At 40.6% G+C, this 22542-nt stretch overlaps 1 protein-coding gene across 1 annotated transcript in view; it reads left to right on the plus strand.

Moving 5' to 3' along the window:
- Positions 1-22542, plus strand: part of LOC132395719 (histone deacetylase 9-like) — a 470412-nt gene that overhangs the window by 343214 nt on the left and 104656 nt on the right. Inside the window, exon 10 of the mRNA XM_059972669.1 lies at positions 10056-10254. Within this exon, the coding sequence (XP_059828652.1) occupies positions 10056-10254 (199 nt within the window). The remainder of the gene's footprint in view (positions 1-10055; positions 10255-22542) is intronic.

Below are 22542 nucleotides of genomic sequence, written 5' to 3' on the forward strand. Positions count from 1 at the left end.
GAAGGTATTGAGCTCATCTTGGAGCAATGTCTTATTGTCACCTTATGTTGCTTGGTTTCACTTTGTAAGAGATGATAGCATTCAAGCCCTGCCACAACTGTTGATCATCCTTCAGGGCTTCAAGTTTGGTCCTGAACCTCCAGTCTGCATGTGAGATGGATTTCTGGAGATAGTATATGACTTGATCACCAGACCCGACTACCACTGATCTGGCCCTCAGCAGACTGCAGATCTCATGGTTCATCCAGGACTTCTGTTTATGGACTTCTCTGAATGATTTTGTGGAGACATGCTCATCTACCAGTGCTTTAATGAAGTCCGTGACATGGATATATTAATTCAGATCCTCTGATGAGTCTTTGAACACAGCCCAGTCCACTGACTCAAAGCAATCTATAGCCACTCCTTTACATCCTGTAACAACCTCTTCGATGTCCTCATCCCTGGAGCCTCGCTCTTTACCCTTTGTTTGTATGCAGGTAAGAGCAGGTCAGCCCAGTGATCAGATTTTTAAAAATACAGTCTAGGCATGGAACGGTAGGCATTCCTAACCGTAGCATACCTATGGCTGAGTGTGTTCGGACCCTGTTACTGTAGGTTATATGTTCATGATAATTGGGCAGCGATTTCTTCAAACAAGCCTGATTGAACTGCCTGGCAATTATTTGAAAAGTGCCAAAGTAAACTGATTCTAGTTTGCTGATGGCAGCACTCAATATCACGAATGCCTGACAGTGGCCTCCAGTGGTATGTAAACTCTGGAAAGGACTATGGAGGAAAGCTATCTTGGTGGGCACTTAATCATTAGATGTTCCCGGTTGGGAGGACAACAAGACCGCTGCATCTGAGCACCACAGAGAGTTTATCATGAAAGAAACAGTGGCCCATTCAGTCCATCCTGTGTATCGAGCAGCACTCAAACCTTACTGATGTATGTGGCATGTCATAAGTGAGCCATGACTCCATGAAACACAGAATGCCGCAATTCCTTATTTCCCATTGATACAGCAATCTTTCCTTAACATTTATGTAAATTGGCTGATAAGATTTCAGGTGGAAGGAGTTACAGTCCATGGTGTTTCAGTTGGGCTTAGATCTCTCCCCTCCTCTTGGCCAGGGTGATGTACCTTTGTCCACTTATAGGTGCCATACCTGCATGCTCTGCTGAGCCCTTCAGAACGTCGTGAAATTACCAGTTCGTTAAGATGATAGAAAATGTCATTGCTTAAAGGGACATTACAGGATGCATTTTGCAGTGAGGGTAATTCTGAAGAAATACATTTAGAAGTTTTGTAAGCTGCCTGCAGCATCTCGCCGTGGTTCACCAGTGCCATCTTGTCAGCTAATTCAATTAATCCCTCTTGTTTAGATATGTGGTATCCCACAACAGATGCAATGCCTCATACAGAGGTTAAAGTTCAAAGTAAGTTTATTATCAAAGGACAATATTTCACCATATACCACCCTGAGATTCCTTTTCTTGCAGGCATTCTCAGTAAATCCGTAATAGAATATTAACCATAATAGAAACAATGAAAAGTCCTCACCAACTTGGGTATTCAACCAGCGTTCACAAGACAAAAAATGTGCAGATAAAATAAAAGAACTAATAATAAAAATAAATAAACAATAAATATTGAGAAGGTGAGGTGAAGAGCCCTTAAACGTGAGTTCCTATGTCGGTGGAACATTTCAATGATTGGACAAGTGAAGTTGGTTCATGAGCCTGATGTCTAAGAAGTAATAACTGTTCCTAAACCTGGTGGTGTGGGTCCCAAGGTTGCTATATCCTCTTCCTGATGACAGCAGTGAGAAGAGAGCATGTCGAGGGTGGATGGGTATCCCTGATGAAGGGTGCTGCTTTCCCATGACAACACTTTGTGTAGATGTGCTCAATGGTGCAGAAGGAATTCAAAGTCGCTGACCCTTTCCACCTCTGATCCTCTGATGAGGACTTGTTCATGGACCTCTTGGTTCCTCCTCAATGTATTCAATTCAAATGCACTTTATGAGTCTCATTTGACCATGTGCTTGATTGGAGGCTCTACTTAACTTAAATATTTAAGTAAGGTAATTGAAAGAACTGTCTGAAAGCCTAAAGGAACTCACAGTCTGCTCTGAACAGCCATTCACAGTAGGGTTTTGCACAATGGGTGCAAGTTTCTACCATTCTGTGTAGAGATAATTAGGTCTCCAGCCACCATGATCCATCACATGCACTTTCCAATTTAACGTCCAATAAATGTGTTTGTCAGTTTGTCACTTAAACTTGAGGTAATGCTTCAGGAGATGCGATGCGGTTTGTGGACAAAACACAGACTGTTTTTCTTTTAACCGCAGGCCTCACAGCACATTACCTGGACAGCTTCACAAGGAATGATTCTAAACAATATAATTGAACTGAGGGACTGAAGTTGAGAAAAAAAAGTTATCTGGTGTAAAGCCTCCATAATACGACATTCACAATCATCTTCAGGCAGCAGCTGAAAATAAACAATAATGTCCAGTTGATGAATATGTGTAATACATGAATGAAGCAAATGTAACCATACTGTCATCATGTTTTCCCAAGTTATCTCAATTAAGCATAATGTCCTCCAGAAGCTGGTGCTGCTTCCAGAACTTGAAATGGATTTCTTAATTATGCCAATCAGTTTGCCGCAGTAGAATGAGTCTACAATATTTAAAATAAATGAAAACATTGAGAATTTTCACAAGGTTGGACAGTATCTATGAAGAGAGGACTTTAATGCTTCAGGTCAATGACCTTTCATCAGAACTGAATTTTGCTTCATGATAAACGCAAGGCCAGCTGCATATTTATAAAACAGTGATTATATTTTTCTTTCATGATGAGCTTCTTTTCATCTTCTGATCAGCTTTGCCTATCAAAGATAACGTACACCCACTCAAAAAGGCAAAATGTTTTAGATGGAATTGCAATAACTAAGCAAGAATGGTCTCCACAGCTTTATCTCTTCAATCACAGAACCACTTTCATAATTCCTTCACAAATTCCATTATTTGCAGTTTGATGATCAAGATTAATGTTAGCCATTTTAAGAATGTAGGAAGCTATGTTTAAATTTCCCACATGACATAGGAGCATTTTAAAACTATCATGAACTGCAAGACTTCTAAGTGAATTATATATGTTAACAATTACCAATAATGGCCCTTCAAACTTTATAAGTTTTATTGTGAGCTCTTATAAGCCTCCGCCTGAAATTAGGAACGGAATCTACACTCATTGACCTGTAGCACTAAAGCACAGTCCCAAAAGTCATGGCAGTCTGAGAACAAAAATATCTGCATGTATAGAAAATAATACATGCCTGGGAAGGAATGGGAAACTGCATCTGATATTCAGGGTCAGCTATTGTTCATTTGTTTGTTTGTGAACTTCATTTCTCAGAATATCTGCCAAGATTTCTGCAGGCCCCATCTATTTTCAAATAAATTAGAGAGAAAATTGATTCCATAGCATGTCTTCATGTTCTCCATTTAGTTTGACTTGCCTGGTTATCCTTGCCTTTGTACAGCTGTTCTGAAGTTCCACAGGGAATTTCTGACTAGCTGGAATGCGACTGTAGCATGCAATATGATATCATCATTGTACCCCCTGCACATCAGAACAAAGTCTCCTTTACTTTGCATGTCAGGAGAGCAACTTTATAAAATCTGCATCTACCGGTTCTGATTTAAATTCTTCTCATGTCCTGTATGTGTCTGTGTAGGAGCCAAGCAGCCTAAACATATGTGACAATGTGAACTAAATGTATTGGTTATATTGAAGATGTCATCTTAGGAATATTGTGTTAAAGAATAATGTATCATGAACAGCCAATAACTGTGTTGGTGTCTAAAACTTCTACAATACTTTGTGATTACCTCCAGCACTATCTAATTGCAAATCCTTACCGCCTGCATAATGAACATCACTGGAAGGAGAGCTGAAGTGTTTCTATGAGAGGTGTCTAAGTTATCCCTGGATTTCTCTCTCTCTCTGCTGTACCTAGGTGCTGCACAATATCCAGATAAGCATGAAAATCTAATCATATGTATTGCCTCAGATCAGATCAAAATCCTATTTTAGACATCAACATCAAAGTACACTTATTATCAAAGAATGTATAAATCATACACCTTGAGATTTATTTGCTTACAGGCAACCACAAAGCAAGAAACCCAAAGAACCCAATTATAGAAAGAAAGATCATAACCACTGTGCAGAGAAAGAGAGAATAACACACACATCATGCGAATGATAGAGTCTTTAGATCCACTGCCTGGAGCAGCTAGAGTACTAGGCTGAAGCCTTGATCTCAGTTCGTCACTTTTGTTCTCTAACTGCATTACTCTGTAAACTAATGTTAATATACTGATATTGCTACTAAGAAATGGTACCTCCTTCAAATGCTGTCTTCACAAATGGATGGGCCCCTGAGAATTCATAAAATTAGTGCTTTGGATACAGTTTGACAACCATTTCTAATCTATTGTGGCACTCCCAATCCAGTCTCTCCTATTACTCATGAATTCCATTGTATGCCTTAAAATGAGTGTTATGCTAAAGCTAAGTGTTGAGGTTCATGTTGTGCCAGTTGTCCGTCACACCAGAAATTGCAGCCATATCATTTGAATTGGGATGGATCAGTGAATGCAATGAATCTCCCCTACACATCATCATCATTGCCAAATATCACTCTGTGTATCCCAGCTCCTGTTGCCTCTCTTGCCTCCTTGCAGGTCAATGTATGGAATGAGTCAAAGGGTTATTTATTCTCTTGAAACTCTAACATTAGTTGGAGTACATGATAATCTATCCTGACCCACAATATTGTAGATAGATATTGTGGTATGGCTACTGCTTGTATTGGCATGTGGCCAAGTGGTTAAGGCATTCATCTAGTTATCTGAAGGTCGCTAGTTCAAGCCTTGGCTGAGGCTGTGTGTGTGTCCTTGAGCAAGGCACTTAACCACACATTGTTCTGCGATGACACTAGTGCCAAGATGTATGGGTCCTAATACCCTTCCCTTGCACAACATTGGTGGCATGGAGAGGGGAGACTTGCAGCTTGGGCAACTGCAGTTCTTCCATAAAAAAAACCTTGCCCAGGCTTACACCCTGGAAACTTTCCAAGATGCAAATCCATGGTCTATCAAGACTAACGGGGGCCTACCTATGACTACTATACTTTAAGCAATAAGCACAGCCCTATCATGAATCCAGGGTGGTGAGGCCATTATCAGTCCATGGAACTGGTCCTTGTTCTTGGTTGGAAGAATTACCAGCTGGAGGCAGGATGTTTGCTCACATGGTACTATAATGTAATTTCTTATGGTGAATTCATCAACGGGAACCACTGAAGTTTCAGGAGCAAATTACCTAACTGCACTTTTAGACGCAGAGTTGTGATGAAATGAAACTTGGAGAAAAATGAAGGAAAAAGGGTGGGCTTGCTCCTGAACTGAGGCCAGTGCCATGATGGCTTGGAGGTGATAGGTAAGATTCTGGGCCTTTCTTCATTCCATTGCAAATTGTAGCAGAACCCTAATGTCAGAGTCTGGTAGATTGGCAAATGCTTCAAAAACAAGTGACTCCATTCACTGCTGGCTGAGTTTCCCAAAATTATTTGCCAGGAACTGGCTGCTGTGCTATCGTTAACCTTACAGTTTCAGCTTTGGTTATTCGCTTTTCCTTTATATTTCAATTCCGAATTTCCTAGTTTCATATACAGTTCACCAATCCCAAAAATTGCTAGAAAAACTGTAGTAATCTAAAAAGTAGATATATTTAGTTCAGGCCAAAAGTAATATCAACTTCGGAATATTTTCAAATCAATTTCACCACACGATATGGTAAGTCAATTTAACAGAACAGGCAATAGAACATGGTCAGCCAATTTTACATTGAGGCGGTGTTTCTTTTCTAATTTCATCTTCTGGGTATTTAATGTTACATAAATCAAATTTAAAAACAATGAGATAAATGTCTTTGTGCTGGTAGAGTTATCCTTTTTAGAGTTTTATAAGGTTGTCAGACTATCAAAGTCCTACTTAGGTGTTGAATGGTGAAAGTCTCTGACTAGCCAGCTGACTTCACAAATGCTTATCATAGTTCAGCAGGTGTTTGACAGAATACCAACAAACATAGGTCAAATCAAGATATCCAGCTCCTGGGCTTCTGGTATTTGTTCTGCCTACAGCATATAAAGCCAGTGACATGGAGAGAACAGACTCCTGATTAAGCCAAGGTAGGGATTTCCTGCTTTGGGAGTCATCATTAACCTGCTTGGGAAAAAGCTGAGTACATAATCCTTTGGAAACCAGCATGCCCAATGAGAATAGGACAATAGTCTGTTAAATGTCAAATATGGAAGAACTCTAGGGGACCAAGGAATGAAAACAATCTGGACTCCCAAAAACCTAATAAGTAAGAATTCTTTCAGAGTTGATGCAACTGCTCCAAGGATAGAACTGGAAGAATATATTCTGTAGCATTCCAGAAATGTGGACATGCAATGTACTGTAGTTTTCATAAGGGCACCAATTTCCAAATCAATGTTTGATTGAAGTGACCCTTTACTAACTTAGATGCTCATAATTGGTTGGTATCAGGGACCTCAAGAAACCAGTGTCCTGATTTGGTTTAAGTGCAAAAGTCAGTGCAGGAATGGAATAATAGAATCCCTATTCATGTAGAAATTAAAGTGACATTGATAAAGCACAGCAATGCCATGCTTGCAGCAAACAAAACAACTAACTAGTCTATTAGTCACACTTTTCCTAGAAAAAGATAATTGTTATCAATATCACAGAAAAGATACTAGCATGGATAAAGCAGTGGCTGATTAGCAGGAGGCAAAGAGTGGGAATAAAGGGAACCTTTTCCGGTCGGCTGCCAGTGACAAGTGGCATTCCACGGAGGTCTGTATTGGGACCGCTACTTTTTATGCTATATGTCAATGATTCGGATGGCACAATTGATGACTTTGTGGCCAAGTTTGCAGACGCTGATACAGAGGTAGGTGGAGTGGCACATACTTTTGAAGAAGTAGAGAGGCCACAGAAGGACTTATACAGATAAGGAGAACAGTCAAAGAAGTGGCATATTGAATACAGTGTCAGGAAGTGTATGGTCATGCACTTTGGTAGATGAAATAAAAGCATAGAGAATTTTCTAAATGGAGAGAAATTTCAATAAACTGAGGTGCAAAGGGACTTGGGAGACCTTGTGCAGGATTCCTTCAAGGTTAATTTGCAGGTTGAGTCAATGGTGGGAAAGGCAAATGTGATGTTAGCACTCATTTCAAGAGAACTAGAATATAGAAGCAAGGATGTAAAGTTGAGGCTTTATAAAGTACTGGTGAGGCTTCAGTTGGAGTATTGTGATCAGCTTTGGGTTCCTTATCTAAGAAAGGATGTGCTGACATTGGAGAGGGTTCAAAGGAGGTTCACAAAAACAATTCTGAGATTGGAAGGCTTGTCATATGAGGAACGATTGTTGGCTCTGGGTCTGTTCTCACTGGAATGCAGAAGAATGAGTGGTGACCTCATTGAAACCTATCAAATGTTGAAAGGGCTTGATCGAGTGGATGTCAAGAGGATGCTTCCATTGGTGTGGTTGTCTAAGATCGGAGGACACAACCTCATATTAGAGGGGCCTCCTTTTAGAACAGAGATAAGGAGGAATTTCTTTAGCCAGAGAGTGGTGAATCTGTGGAATTTGTTGCCACAGTGGCTGTAGAAGCCAAATCATTTGGTATTTTTAAGGTGGAGGTTGGTAGATTCTTGATTAGTCAGGGCGTGAAGAGATGATGGGAGAAAGCAGAAGATTGGGACTGAGACGGAAAATGGATCAACCATGATGACATGACGTAGTGTACTTGTTGGGCCAAATGACCTAATTCTGCTCCTATCTCTTATGATCTTGTGGTCTTAATAGCTTGTAACTTCCCTTTCAGAACTCTTGAAACACCTGTATGAACTGGCATTTTTGCAGTGTGAGCTGAAGTCTCGAAGATGCAGGGTGGTTGTGTCATGGCCTGTATGGCCCAAATCGAGGTGGCAGGGCCCAGGCCCAGGCCCAAGACTGAGAAATGAGACAATGCTTGGCCACTGCTGGAGCAGGCTTGGAGCCAATTCGAAGCAGCAGATCCGAAGCCAGGCTGAGTCAAGGTGGTGGAGCTCAGGCTCGAGAGCAAGGAACAAGTCAATGTTTCACAGATTTAAGCACCAGGCTAGATCAGAAAGGTTCGGTATGGTCTGACTCGAGGTGGCAGGTCTCGGTCCTTGGAGTATATCGAAGTGGCAGGGCCGGGGTCCGGAAGTGAGGAAGTACCTGAAGTTTGGAGAGCACTGGGCCAGATTGAAAATATCAGGGTGTTGGGGCCAGAGGTGAGGGATGGGCTGATGTTCAGCTCGCTGCTCGGTGTGGATTGCTCACTTCTGCGCTGAACTGAGGCTGTGGCCTGCAACTAATGGGATAGTGGACCTGAGGCAGTGATGACCGGCTTCACAGCTATGAACTGACTTCTGTAAACTTTAGTTCTGAATGTTATTTGCTTACTTTATATTGTTTTATGTGCTTCAGGTGTTTGATGGACTTTTTTTACTGGGTTCTATTAGGTTTCTTTGTTTGTTTTGTGGCTGCCTGTGTGGAGATGAATCTCAAGATTGTTTTATATATATATACATACTTTGATACTAAATTACTAAATGTACTTTGAACCTTCAAAAGTTAAGAGGTCCATCTATTATCAAAGCATGTATCCATATATAACTTTGAAATTTGTATCTCTTCAGAGAACCATGAAACAAAGTAAGTTGTTCAAAGAGAAACATCAAACCCACCCCCCTCCCCGATACAAAAGAGAATGGCATCCCTATCATCAAACCCCTCCAAAATCCCATTCTCCCACACAGAACAGAACAGGAACATCAGTCCCTAAAAATAACCCCTCCACAGCTCAAGTAATAGAACCCAACAGAACACCAACCTCCAATTCCCATCCCCTTGTACAGCAAAATGGAAAAGGGACGGGTGATAAAAAACATAGAATATAAAAACTATACATCCAAAAAAGTCCATAGTCCATGAACGCCATGGTAGTTTTGAAATTATTGTAGATTTTCTCCTAAGTTACAGAGACGTGCTGCCTATAAGGGTATCTCAGTAACAGGCACTTCATTTGTCCAGGCTGAGGGAGGCTGGACTGCATTTATTCTTCTAAAGGTCCCCATGCACTTTCAGGCAAAAGGCAAATATAAACCATAGCAAACTTCAGCTGGAAAATACCAATATTTATAGAGCACCTCTTGCCGATCTCTGTAATGTTTGATATACTTTCCATCCTTGCTGTATTTTGACTGCTAGATACTGTTGGAACATACGAAGGAGCAATTAATTTGAACAAAACAAACCACAATACAATAATGACAGACCTTTTCGGTGATGTTGTTTGAAAAATGAATATCAGCAAGAGAAATGGGGATAATTTCCCCAGCTCTTCCTTAGGGTAGTGTTAATGTACCTTTTATAACCACGAAGGGATATAAATATTTTTAACATCCTTTTGTAATTGTGGCACCTCAGAGGAGTCAAGAAGACTGATACCCTCCTCAATGGTGCACTAAAGTTTCAATTAAGATTTTTATATTTAAGTCTTTCGTGTATGACTGGAACCCTCAACTTTTTATCTATGATGTAAGTATATTAACAAAAGATGTATGGCTGACATCAAAGAGGCCATGATATTTTAAGTTGTGAAATTGGAAGTCCCATTTGAGAATGGTCGACTTGGTCTTATAGGTTCAGGCCTATTCACAAAACCTTAAGCAATGTGGCAGTTGTCAACCTTCAATGGTGGAATTTCAAAGTATCCCCTGACTTGACTGAGGGGGTTGTCAGGTGGGTAATGATGGACCTTGCAAACACTTCTTTAACTCCAAAGGCTTTTTTACACTGGCAAAGAAAGGTAAATTCATTGAATTGTATACAAGGTATGCATTCTAATGGAATATTAATTTTAAAAAATAAACATTTCTTGTAGGTCTCAACAGCAAGCCAAAATTCTGACAGGCACACCATTCAGGGAACAGCTCTTACAGGACAGTTCAGACGAAGCACTCCTATATCTGCCTTCTCACCACCTGCTCCTTTTGATGGGAAGGTTAACAGCTCCCATCAAGTTCTGCTACAACATGTATTTCTGATGGAACAAGCTCGAAAACAGAGTCCGCTCACAGGTGGTGAGTTGAATTTATAACTGAAGCATTTGGATTCTCACTGAAAGGTCTTATCATAATTGCTGTAATCTTTCATGAAAACTTTGCTTCAGACCTTTGCATAAAAATAAGAAAAGAGAACTTTATACTTCTTTCATATTGCTTCTGTTTTCAAGTTGGCATCTTGCAGTATTTTTTGCAAAGCTTAAAGAAAGGATGTTGTTTATAATTCAATTTAGAATGTTGAAGACAAAATATGCAGACAAAACCTCTCTGCACCCTTTTAGAAGTAATATACAAAATAGAATTTACTGGGAAATGGGCCTGTAAGCTTGACTGTTGGTAATTCTAAATTATATGTTGTTCATTTTTGAGTATTTTGGATTGTCAAAGAAAGCAAATTGCATTGCTTTGTAGAATATATGTCAGTTAGTTTACAAAGTGTCACAGGATTCCCCTCCTTGCTAGAAAATTCATAAACGTAAAAATTTGATGATTTTATATCCTTTTCAAAAGCAAAAAAAGTTTCCTCTGAGTTGAATATGGCAGAAAGTGCAAACTCATTTTATCTTAGAAGTGGGATGTCTGCTGTGTTGAATCAGGGCATCAAGGATGATCTCATGAAGCATTTTAAATGCCTATTGTAATACTCATATAGGAGATGTATGCTTGGAAGATGTTTAAGTGAAATTGAAAGGTTTCAATACTGATCTGTTATTGATAAACTCAGCCAGAAATTCATTACTTGGTTTAAGATGGTGCTACTTATTGGTTTGAGGTGGCCAATGAAACAAAAACACAACTGAATATCTAGTTATTCACACTTTCTCTGGTAAACATTCGCTGCAGACAGTGGCCCTTGGCTTCCCTGTTGGAGTTGAGTGCAATTGCCTGTACGATCTGGCATTTTTGTGGTGTGGCTGGGGTCTCAATGGGGCAGAACGGTTGCAGCAAGTTCAGGCTGGAGTGGACTCAGAGGCAATTCGAAGTGGCAGAGCTGAGGCGTGCAAAGATCTGATTTCAGAAGTAAGCTGAATTGGAAAGGTCAGATACTGGGCTTATCGAAGCGACGGAGCCCAAGCCTAAAGGCGAGGAATAACCTGAGCTTTGGACATTTTAAGCACCGGGCCAGATTTAAATGGTCAGGGGGTCAGTGTCAGAGGCGAGACATGGGCTGGTTTGGCTCACTGCTCTGTGGAGTTTGCTCATCTCTGTGCTAGACTAAGACCTTCTGAACTGGTTTCTGTGCACTTCTGAATTGGCTACAGTGATGCCTGGTGTTGTGAATTTCTGTTCTGAATGCTGTTTTTTCTCTCTCTGCACATTGGGTGTTCAACAGTCTTCTTTTGTTTTTAATGTGTTCTATTGGGTTTCTTTGTTTCGTGGTTGCCTGTAAGGACATGCATCTCAAGGTTGTATAAAGCATACCTGCTTTGATGATAAATGGACTTTAAATTTTGATGTTTGATTATCAATGGTAAGAAACATAGTGAAGTGTTATCAGTTTCATACGGGTTAGTTCACGGTATGTTCTTTCAAACTTACTTCAATTAGTTTGTCACCGTTTTATTTGTGTCTCTGTCCAGCATGCAAAGCATTCTCAGAGCCAATCTCAGTAAAAGCAAATGTCAAACACAGCTTGCCATTGCAATAAAACTTGTCTTAAACAGGCTTGCCAGAATATTGCACGCTGCCTCCTACAGAAGTGGAGCATATCTTCAGAACTAATAGGAGGCTGAGAGAGTTGTGGAGAGATACAATGTGAAAACAGGTCCTTTGGCTGACCCACTCTGTCCTAATCATTAAATACACATCCAAGCTAAATCCTAGCCTTGCCCATTTTATTCTCCCTGCAGTCCTATCATTTTCCTCCTGCTTTCAGATTCCACTGTTCATCGACATGCTAGGAGAAAGTTACCGTATAGTAGCCAATTAACCTACTAACTCACACGTTTTTGAAATATGGGCAGAAGCCGGAGCAGCCAGGGTTCATAGGGAGAACAGGTAAGCTCCACAGAGACAGTAGGAGATTGGGATGGAACCTAGGTCACTGGAGCTGTATGGCAGCAGATATACTAACCATGCCACGCATAACTGTGCCACTGTATAGTTCATTCAGCTAGTGAACATAGAGCTGTGTCAGAGTCAAAGTCACCCAAGCCTCAGTGACTGAGTTCAGTATGTAGATGACACTTGTGTTTGTGCGTCAAGCTCCAGCCACTGTTTATTTATTAACTTAGAGATACGAGCGGTGATTGATAAGTTTGTGTCTTAATGTAGAAGGAGTCAATTTTAGAAAACCTAGCTCAATTATTTTTCAACATAGTCCCCTCCTACATTTACACACTTAGTCCAGTGGTTGTGGAGCATGTGGATCTTGGACCTCCAGAAAGTGTTCACAGATGGGTGATTGATAAGTCCTTGGCCTAAGGTAGAAGGAGATGAGTTATACAGCTCTCGTTACATGCACATGCAGGTCAACTCTTTGAGTGATTATGCAGAAAGTTTGAAGTTAGTAACTCATCAGTTAATAACTCATCAGGGGTGATTGATAAGTTTGTGGCCAAAAGTAGAAGGAGATGACCACTGGACTAAGTGTGTAAATATAGCAGGGAACTATGTTGAAAAATAAATGTGCTAGGTTTTCTAAAATTGACTCCTTCTACCTTAGGCCACGAACATCAATCACCGCTCGTACATTACGAAAACGGTTCCTTCTGGTCCAACTGGCCCACAGCACCCAATTATACCCATGTGCTCAATTAACCTACAACTATGTACATCGTAGGAATGTGAGAGCTAACAGGAGCACCCAGAGGTCCCGGGAGGTGGGGGGGGGGGAGGGGTTGGAAGAATACACAAACTACTTACACACAGTAGCAGAATGATTGTGTTTTCTGATTTTATTTTCAATTACCAACATTAGCAGTTCCTGTTCTTGAATCTTTGTGCTAATGCAGAATGCAGTGTAAACAACTGTGTTGTAATAATAAGCATTCCTTAAGCCTGTCCATGAGACAGGAAAGAGTGAAACAAGCAAAGACCATTTTCCTGGAGTTCATACTCATTCATACTCACACTGATTATATCATTAATATTCCCAATCTGCTGCCCACATAATCTCCTTTTAATGCACTCAGAGAGATCATGAGCAGATGTCTTGAATAATTGGCACACTAGAATGTCCAGATTCAGGAATTCTGAACAGACTGGAATAAATACCTTATGCAGTGCCTCTTCAATACAAATCTTCTTGTTCAGATAAAACGTATAAGCAAAATTCTCCCATAGATGCTGTCTGGCCTGCTGAGTTCTGCCAGCATTTTGTATTTTTATTTATTTCCAGCATCTGCAGATTCACTTGTGTTGTTCTTAATTAAGGTGGGATTCAGTAAAAAAATTAAATCAGAATGTAATAGCTGACTGTTAAAATTAAAGGTAGTTTCTCTAAGTACGGAAATGAATAAACAGTTACATTTTATGCTGAGACCTCTAATCGGAATTGGAAAGGAAGTCGGGGTGGGGGGAGAACCAGATTAAGAAGGTGGGAGGAGGGGAAGAAGTGCAAGCTAGAAGGTGATATATGAAGCCGGATGGGTGGGGATGGGGAATGAAATAAGAAGCTGGGAGGTGGTGGGTGGAAAAGGTAAAGGGATAGAGAATCTGAAAGGAGTGGACCATGAGAGACAAGGAAAGAGGAGGGGCACTGCAGAGAAGTGATAGGCAGGTGAGGTGAAAAGTAGAGTTAAGAGGGGGGCAAAGTGGGGAATTGAAGATGAGTTAAGAGGGAGGGGTGGAGAAATTACCAGAAGTTGGAGAAATTGATTTTCATGCCATTAGGTTGGAGGTTACCCAAACAAAAGATGTGATGTTGCTCCTCCAACCTGACAGTGGCCTCATTGTGGCAGTAGAGGAGACCATGGGCTGACATGTTGAAATGGGGATGCAGATTGGAATTAAAATGGTTGGCCACAAGGAAGTCCTGCTCTTTGCGGGTGGAGCAAAGGTGCTTGACAAATGATCTGGTAATTTATATCAGGTCACTACCAATATAGTGATGGCTGGATACTGTATATGACACCAGCAGGTTTGCAGGTGAAGTGTTGCCTCACTTAGAGCACTGTCTGGAAGTGTGGGAGGAGGTGAATAGGCAGGTGTAGCACTTCTTCTGTCTGCAGTGATAAGTACCAGAAGAAAGATTAGTGGGAAGGAGCAAACAGACAAGGAAATCCCAGAGCGATACCTGTGAAAAGCAGGGAGTGGGTGAGGAGCAACTCCCATCCCAACTTGTTAGTCCATGGTCTCCTCCACTGCCACCTCATCTTTTGTCTGGGCAGCCTCCAACCTGATTGCATGAACTATTTCCAACTTCTAGCAATTTTCCCCTTCCCCCTGCCCTTCCATCTCTTCAATTCCCCACTGTGGTTCCCTTCTTGCCTCATTCCTTTTCCTCATATGCCTAAACCCTCCCATGGTGCCCCTTCTCTTTTTCTTTCTCCCATCGTTCTCCTATCAGATTCCTTCTTTTCCAGCCTTTTTCACCCGTCACCTTCCCCATCCGTCTTCATCTATCACATCCTAATTTGTACTCCATCTCTTCTGCCCACCTTGGAATTCTGGCTTCCTCCCCTTTCCTTTTCAATTCTGATGAAGGGTCTCAGCCCTAAACGTCGACTGCTTATTTATTTCCGTAGATGCCTCCCGACCTGCGGAATTCTTCCAGCATTTTGTGTGTGTTGCTCTGGATTTCCAGCTTCTGCAGAATCTCTTGTGTTTAAGATTCTCTAAATATGTGAGACATTCATAACTAGATAAACAAATGGAGATAAAGGGTTCTGATCCAAACAGACCTGATTGAAGCATTGCGCTTGTTGAGTAGATTCTGAAATGGGTATTCTTGGGTCGGGGAAGAGAAGAACAGAGTTAACATTTCAGTCTGGCAAATCGTTAAAATTCTTAACAAGAGGACTGTGGATGCTCAGAATTCAGGAATGAAATTGATAGATTTTTGGATTTAAGGAAAATGGATATCAGGTGGTAAGTTGGAGATTGGATGAAAGAGCCAGCCAAAATTTTATTATGGGGGGGAGGGGAGCGTTGCAGGATCCAGGGTCAAGAATCCATATGGTGCACTCTTTTCCTATTTCTTTTCCTGTTCATTAAAGACTTGTTTCTGGTTGTCATTTGAACATACTTGTACTCGTGAGTAGAATGGATAGGAATCAAGTAAAAAAGAACTGTTGATGCCAGTAATCGAAAGTAAAAACAGAAAACGCAACCAGGCCTTCAGATAGTCAAGCAGAGCCAGCGATAAAAAAAAGAGTTAATGTTGCAGATCAAAGAAATGGAAAGCAGAGGGAAAAAATAATTGTTTTAAGTGGCTGAAATGGTAATGGATGAGACAAAGAATATTTGTGACAGGATGGAGCCAGGGTTGCTTTGGAGATGAACTGGAGGGATCACCCAGTCAAATGAGTTAAAAGGAACTGTTAAGGAATAATAACTCAGACAAGAAGAGTGATATGTTGATAACAGAGGACAGTTGAATATGCCCAATAGTTCAAACTGTGGTAACAGAGAGAGAGATAAACTGAGAGAATATCAAGTTTAATTGTCATTTAACTATGCACATAACATGTACACAGCATCTCTCTGGGGTTAAGGTGCAAAACATAATACATACAGTCAACATGTGGTTACAATAACACATGCAGCCACAAAAATAATATTACCACAAGTTCCCAAGTGGCACAGCCTGAAGACTGACGTTGTCCTGGAGTTGTGTTTCTACCAGAACAAGCATGCAGCAGTTCAGCACCCCATGCTGTGTCAGCAACAGAGGATGGCAATCCAGCTTGTGTTGCAGTGAGTGAATCCTGGAGAGCAGCACGAGCAAAGGAGCAGGCCTGCAAGTGCCAGACCCCAACCTAGCATGGACTCCATGGACACCTGCTGTGCCTCTGTTTTCTCCCAGGTTGCCTCAGGTAACTCCTCACCTGAGTTACAGCATCTCTCCGTGCAACAACCGAAGCCACACAGCTCCCTGGCCTTCGGTCTCACCAATCAACCAATGAATCAGACTTGCAGTATTTTACGTCCAACAAGAAAAATGTTTATGACACACACTTGCACCATTTATTGGACCTGAAGAGGCCGATGCGACCAAATACGCTGCCATCTTACTGGAAGATATCACAGGAGGATGATCTATAGTCAGTGCTCAGTTCTAATATGGGGAGAGAAGATAAATTCCCTGAAGTTAGAGAATTCAATACTGAGCAAGAAGGCTGTATTGTACCCCAATGGAAGATGAGATGTTGTTCCTGAAGTTTGTATTGGGTCTTGAAGCAATGCAGTGTAGATAGTACAATTTGATTCTCTTGCTTGTGATGACATCTCTGTGAGCAGCATTCAGATACAAATGAGTTTCTAGCTTATGTCTTATCTTCCTTCATGAATATTCCCAGTTACCCTTTACTCAAAGTTAATCTTCATTTATTCAAGTTTGCAAGTTAGGAGTCTATTATTATGTTCAGTAATTGGTGAATTTTGGAAAAAAATAAATCATTCTGGGTTAACGATTCTATTCCTGATGCTTTGACCTCTGTTGGAAGATGCCTATGCATAAATATTGGAAAATTATAGGGTACGATGCCCAGATGTACTGCAAAGAGGATAAATGGGTAGGAGACTGCACAGAACATGGAATGAATACTGCAGTGGATTAAAACAATGTGCATTAACATCTGCAACCTGAATCCATTTTCTGCCCAAACTAAGAGCTTATAAGTTTTCTCTCAGTCATAAAACTTTAAAATAAAATCTTTTTGCTAAGTCTGAGACTATTTTCTTGTTTATGGCTAGTGATATTAAGTAGATTGGAATGCCCAAATGGATCATAAGAAATCTATTATAGAAAATTAGAACAATGCATTAAGAACATTCTGAGTAAGACCATAGAATGATGCAAATGATTATAGAAGATGCAAAGGAAAATAGTTTACCAGGGCTAGTAGATCTAAACAAGATCAGTTACTTACCCCTCTACAGAGAAGTAGAGAAACTCAGATAATCAAAGTTTGTAGAAGTGTGACTTAAACATGACTGATGAGCCTATGGTTTGTCCATTATAACTTGTGGCCTCCATCGGTCAGAGTTGACCATAGATGTTGCATCTTGACTCTCTAGATGCGCAAGCGTGGGCTGTACGATGTGGAGAGCAAGCTGGTGCCCATGCCGCAAGCTCCCCCTCTCCATGTATCTAATGAATGGCACAGACTGATACAGTTTGGTACCAGCGGTGTCGCAGGAGTTGGCAGTCAGCATTGAACTCAATGTAGGACTGCCTTAGGGATTCTAGCTCTGGAATTTTCTCTCACGGTTTACTCCCAAAACCTTCCTCATGAGTGGGTATAGTCGCAAGGCAGCAGAGGTTTGAGATCAGAGTTGTCCTTCTCTTAGATGAGCTGCCAACCACGGCTGATGAGCCCATTTGCCCGAAGCGACTGGTTTTAAGGTGCCAGTAACCCGTCTTCGCTCCCTTCTCCTGTCATCAGAAACAGTTCTGTCAGGTTTAGTAGCAAAACCATATGTGAAGGCCAGGAGCTGGACTTGGTTATCAGAGGCTATTTCAGATGCACACCACCAGGAGAATTTAATAGGTAATGGGAGCTGGTCCCCTTACCATCCCTGACTATAAAAACCCTCGGCCATTACGCTCTATAATAAATCAACCTATAATCAGGGAAGTGATGACCCCCTCTTGTTAGACTGTTTCAGGTAACTTATTTTTTATTCTTTCTTACTTCTTTTCTAATATTTGTGTATCTGTGCTCCTGTAATGCTGCTGTGACACTGTGATTTCCTTTGAGATCAATAAAGTATTTATCTCTCTAACCTTAAAGAACCCTGTTATAATTCCCACATCTCATGCAACTGGTCACAGGATAAATCTTGTCACAGCCATTATGCGACAGGAAAAATCTCTGAACGTTATAATCTGATCATCAGCTTGAACAGCCTTTCACAGTTGATTTAATTAAATATTCATGTGGAACCCAACCTGGATTAAAGTTGTTCCTGGAAGCAGTCTTCATACGGGCTGTGATTGCCACTGCATCTCTAACTCAGGGAGTTGAGTCTCTGCAGGCCACCAATAAAAACATGATGCAGGAGAACTTCAGTTTAAAAGCCAGCAGATCCACTTGGACAGTTGTCTGTGTTGATGACATCCTCATGGTTTTTAGGCTGAGAAATCTGCTTGTTGACCCTACACTAATCTAGAACTGGTGGATTGTCAGTGAGCTCAGTGATGGCAATACACAGAACAGGAACACAGTCTTTCTAGTTCATCTAAATCATTAAAAACTGTTTAATAGGTTTAGTATGAACATAGCACGTGGATTGATACAGAATAGCAGCAAACGCTTTGAGCCGCTGTGCCTATAATGACCATGATCCCATAGATAACCAACCCCACCTGCCTGGATATGGTCCATATCCATCCACTCCCGGCCAGTTCTTGTGCCTGTCTAAATGCCTCTTAAATGCTGCTATCGTATCTGTTTCCACCACTTCCTCTGACAGTGGGGTCCTGTTACCGACCACACTCGGTGTAAAAGAACTTACCTCATTCGTCATCTGTGCTCTCGAGTAATTAAAAGTATCTGTCTATCCTACGTATCCCTCTTGTAATATTGCATGTTGCTGCTCAGCTTCCAGTGCTCTAGAGAAGACAACTCATTTTGTCCAATCTCTCCTAATATCTAATGCATTTCATTCCAGGAAACAACTTGGTGAATCTATTCTGCAGCTTCTCCCAACTTTCCTGATCTTTTCTGTAACATGGCAATCAGAATTGTACACAATACTCCTATGTGGCCTATTAAAAATGTGTTTGAGGTTTTTGGTAATTCAAAAAGAAATATTACTTAAATGTTAAGTATTTTAGTCATGCCTGTATGTTTTTGAATATGTTTTGCTGCCATCTCATTCCCTTTGAAACCACCTTCATATAAAACCCAACAACAAGGTAATTTCAACTCCCTGCATTAAAAATTATTGAGATAACTGCTTCTGAATCCTGAAGCACCTTATTATTTTTACATTAACAGAGTAATCCAGTAGCTCCTAAATGATGGAGTGGTTTTAGTGGATAGAAGATGAGTTTTCAACCTTAATGGTTTTGTTTTTATTCTGAAGTAAGATCTGAACACAAATTATTCTGCTCACTGATTTATTATAAGGAAAGGAAAGGCTGTTATAAGGAAAGATTGAATAGGTTAGGACTTTATTCCTTGGAATGTTGAAGATTGAGAGGAGATTTGATAGAGGTATACAAAACTATGAGGCTAGATGTAAGCAGGCTTTTCAAAGTTGGGTGAAACTACAACCACAGTTCATGGGTTAAGGATGAAAGGTGAAAAGTTTAACAGGAACATGAGGGGAAACTTCACTCAGAGGGTAGTGAAAGTGTGGAATGAGCTACCTGTGCAAGTGCCGCATGCGAGCTCAATCTCAACATTTAAGAGAAGTTTGGATAGGCACGTGGATTGTTGGAGTATGAAGGGGCACAGTCCTGCTGCAGGTCAATGGAAGTAGGCAGTTTAAATTGTTCAGCACAGACTAGATGGGCTGAAGGCCTGTATCAGTGCTGCATGTTTCTTTGATTCTATGACTTTACAACACAGAATAATACCATTTGGAGCGTTAGGTTCATGCTAGTTCCCAAAAGAGCAATAACATCAGTCCCATTTACCTCTGTCTAGGCTCTATCCATGATATAATGACCAAGAACCCAAAACATGGCAGCCAAAAACAAACCATTGACAATACAATGTGTGAGAGGAAAGTCTGCCCAGGAAAATAGTGCAGTACCCTGACACCACACTGGGCATTCCAGTGATGCACTGCACATACTAGGAGTTACAAGCATCAGTGCATTGGTAAAGCTGTCACAAGAAATGACCTGGTGAAGCTAAATATCCACAGTTCTCCTTATCTCCATGGATAATGGCAAAGGTATCCTAGTCAAAGATTTGTCTGCAGGTCCGGTTGAAGAATGAGGCATGGAATTACCATGCTTGTTGAAGGAAGATTTCCTGAGACCGAAACTGAAACTCAGAGGGAAAACTGGAGTTCAAGTTAATGATATTTCATTAGACTTGAAGTATTCACTCTGCTTCTCCCTGCACAGATTCTACCTGAGCTGTTCAATGTCTCCAGCATTTTCTGCTTGCTCTTCCTGAGTGGACATCTAGGTATTTTTATTTCATTTTTATTTTTGTTGAGATAAAGTGTGGAATAGGCCCTTCCGGCCCTTCAAGCCATACTGCCCAGCAACCTCTGATTTAACCCTAGCCTAACCAACACCAGCTCTCACAGACAGTCCGCCTCTCTGAAATGATGGGTAACAACTAAAGTAATTGCTAACATGAGCAAATCTGCAGATGCTGAAAATCCAAAGCAAAATGCTAGGGAAACTCAGCAGGCCAGGGCAGGTAGCATCTACGGAAAAGAGGAAACAGTTGAAGTCTTGGATCAAAACCCTTCATTAGGACTGGAAAGGAATGGGAGAAGTCAGCATCTTACTTAGAGTAAGTAAACTTTTGTACTTTCCTCACACAATCAGCTATCACTTTCAAGTGCTTCACCAGGTCAATTCTTTGCCGTTGGGTTCAGTGGTGAGACCAGTGGTGGAGTTGGGGCTGAGAACTCGGAGATCCTGAGATCCAGTCCTTCTAAGTCTTTGGTGTTACCAAAGATGGAGATAATCTGAATAACAAGCAGGAATTAAACAGCGAGAGAGCCATCAACAAAAGGTTGCAAAGCATTAATTATTTTTCTATTAATTATTTTCTAAAGATGGATAACAAGAACAAAAACAGGCTTTGAGGATAGAAACAGGAGAAAATCTGCAGATGCTGTAAACCCGAGTAACACACACAAAATGCTGGAGGAACTCAGCAGGCCAGGCAGCATCTATGGAAAAGCACAGTTGAGGTTTTAGCCCAAAACGTAGACTGTACTTTTTCCCATAGATGCTGCCTGGCCTGCTGAGTTCCTCCAGCATTTTGTGTGTTTCAAGGATGGAATATTCCTTCCACCATCTCTCATTTCCAACCAGAAGGCCATTTAAATGTATAGTAAATTGTCAGGCTGCACCTGAAGCTGAGGTTCTAGGGATGACAGGGGACCCGGAAATCAGCCCACATCTTTAACCCAGCATTCTAATGGAACACTTCAATCATGATGTGGAAGTTTCAGGAACTTTGCCACCTATTTATATCCTTCCGCTATAAACACATTGCTCATATCAAAGTTGTAGTGGTGTTGAATATTTTTAGTACAGCTTTAAGCACTCTGATCTGTGTTTGGTTTTATCCACATACAACTTTTATGAGTCTTTACTGTCATTTAAAAAAATCTGAAATTAACTGGAAAAAAATGTGACTATAAATACCAGCTCGAGCAAAGAATTGACATCAGTTTTAAATTTTTATTTTGGCATCAGTTCATATTGGATCAAAGTATTACTTTCTTTAAAGTAGAAGTTGAAAGAAATTAATTGAAATACTCTTTACAAGCAGAGTGTCAGTTAGTACTATGCAATGGACTTACTTCATGGAACTGCTGCCAAAATTGTTTAATCTGGTAATAATCTCTTTGGAAGTTACAGTATGCTTTTTTTGTTGGATGCAGACTTTTGATTTCTTTTGTGCTTCATACAGGCTTTAGAAACACGCAGCCATAATGGCAAGCTTTAGGTTGTATTCTTCATTCCCATGTACTGCGAAAGCATTCATCCTTATTTTCATTTAACATCCAAGTGGTATTCACTGCTTTCAAAGCATCGAACATTAGATGTCAATCAGAGCCTTAGGACTACCTGAATTACCAGAGCAGACACCCGAATTTTCTGGGGTGGATTTTAATATGAAAATAATAGTGAAACAAATATCGTTCACTATTATTTACATGCAATTCACACAGTACCTTCCAGCAACTACATATTTGCAATTTAACAAAAAAATCTGCATTTTGTTTTCTGAGATGCCCTATTCTTCTAAAAGCTTTAAATAATTCATTATCTGACTTACTGCTAATAAAACAAGACAGTGTGCAGTTTCATCATCTGCGTGAAAGATGCAAATTTGACTTGTAAAACAGAAGTGGTGGGGTTGATCTGCACTTTAAAAAGCATGTTCAATCTTATTAACTGCCAACCAACCTGGCTGACACTTAACTTCCATGACTCTAGAACTCATACATTCAATTACTTAATTATTATGTTATGTTTGTTTTTTTTTCAAA

This window comes from Hypanus sabinus, chromosome 6, assembly GCF_030144855.1.
Source record: "Hypanus sabinus isolate sHypSab1 chromosome 6, sHypSab1.hap1, whole genome shotgun sequence".
Taxonomy (NCBI): domain Eukaryota; kingdom Metazoa; phylum Chordata; class Chondrichthyes; order Myliobatiformes; family Dasyatidae; genus Hypanus; species Hypanus sabinus.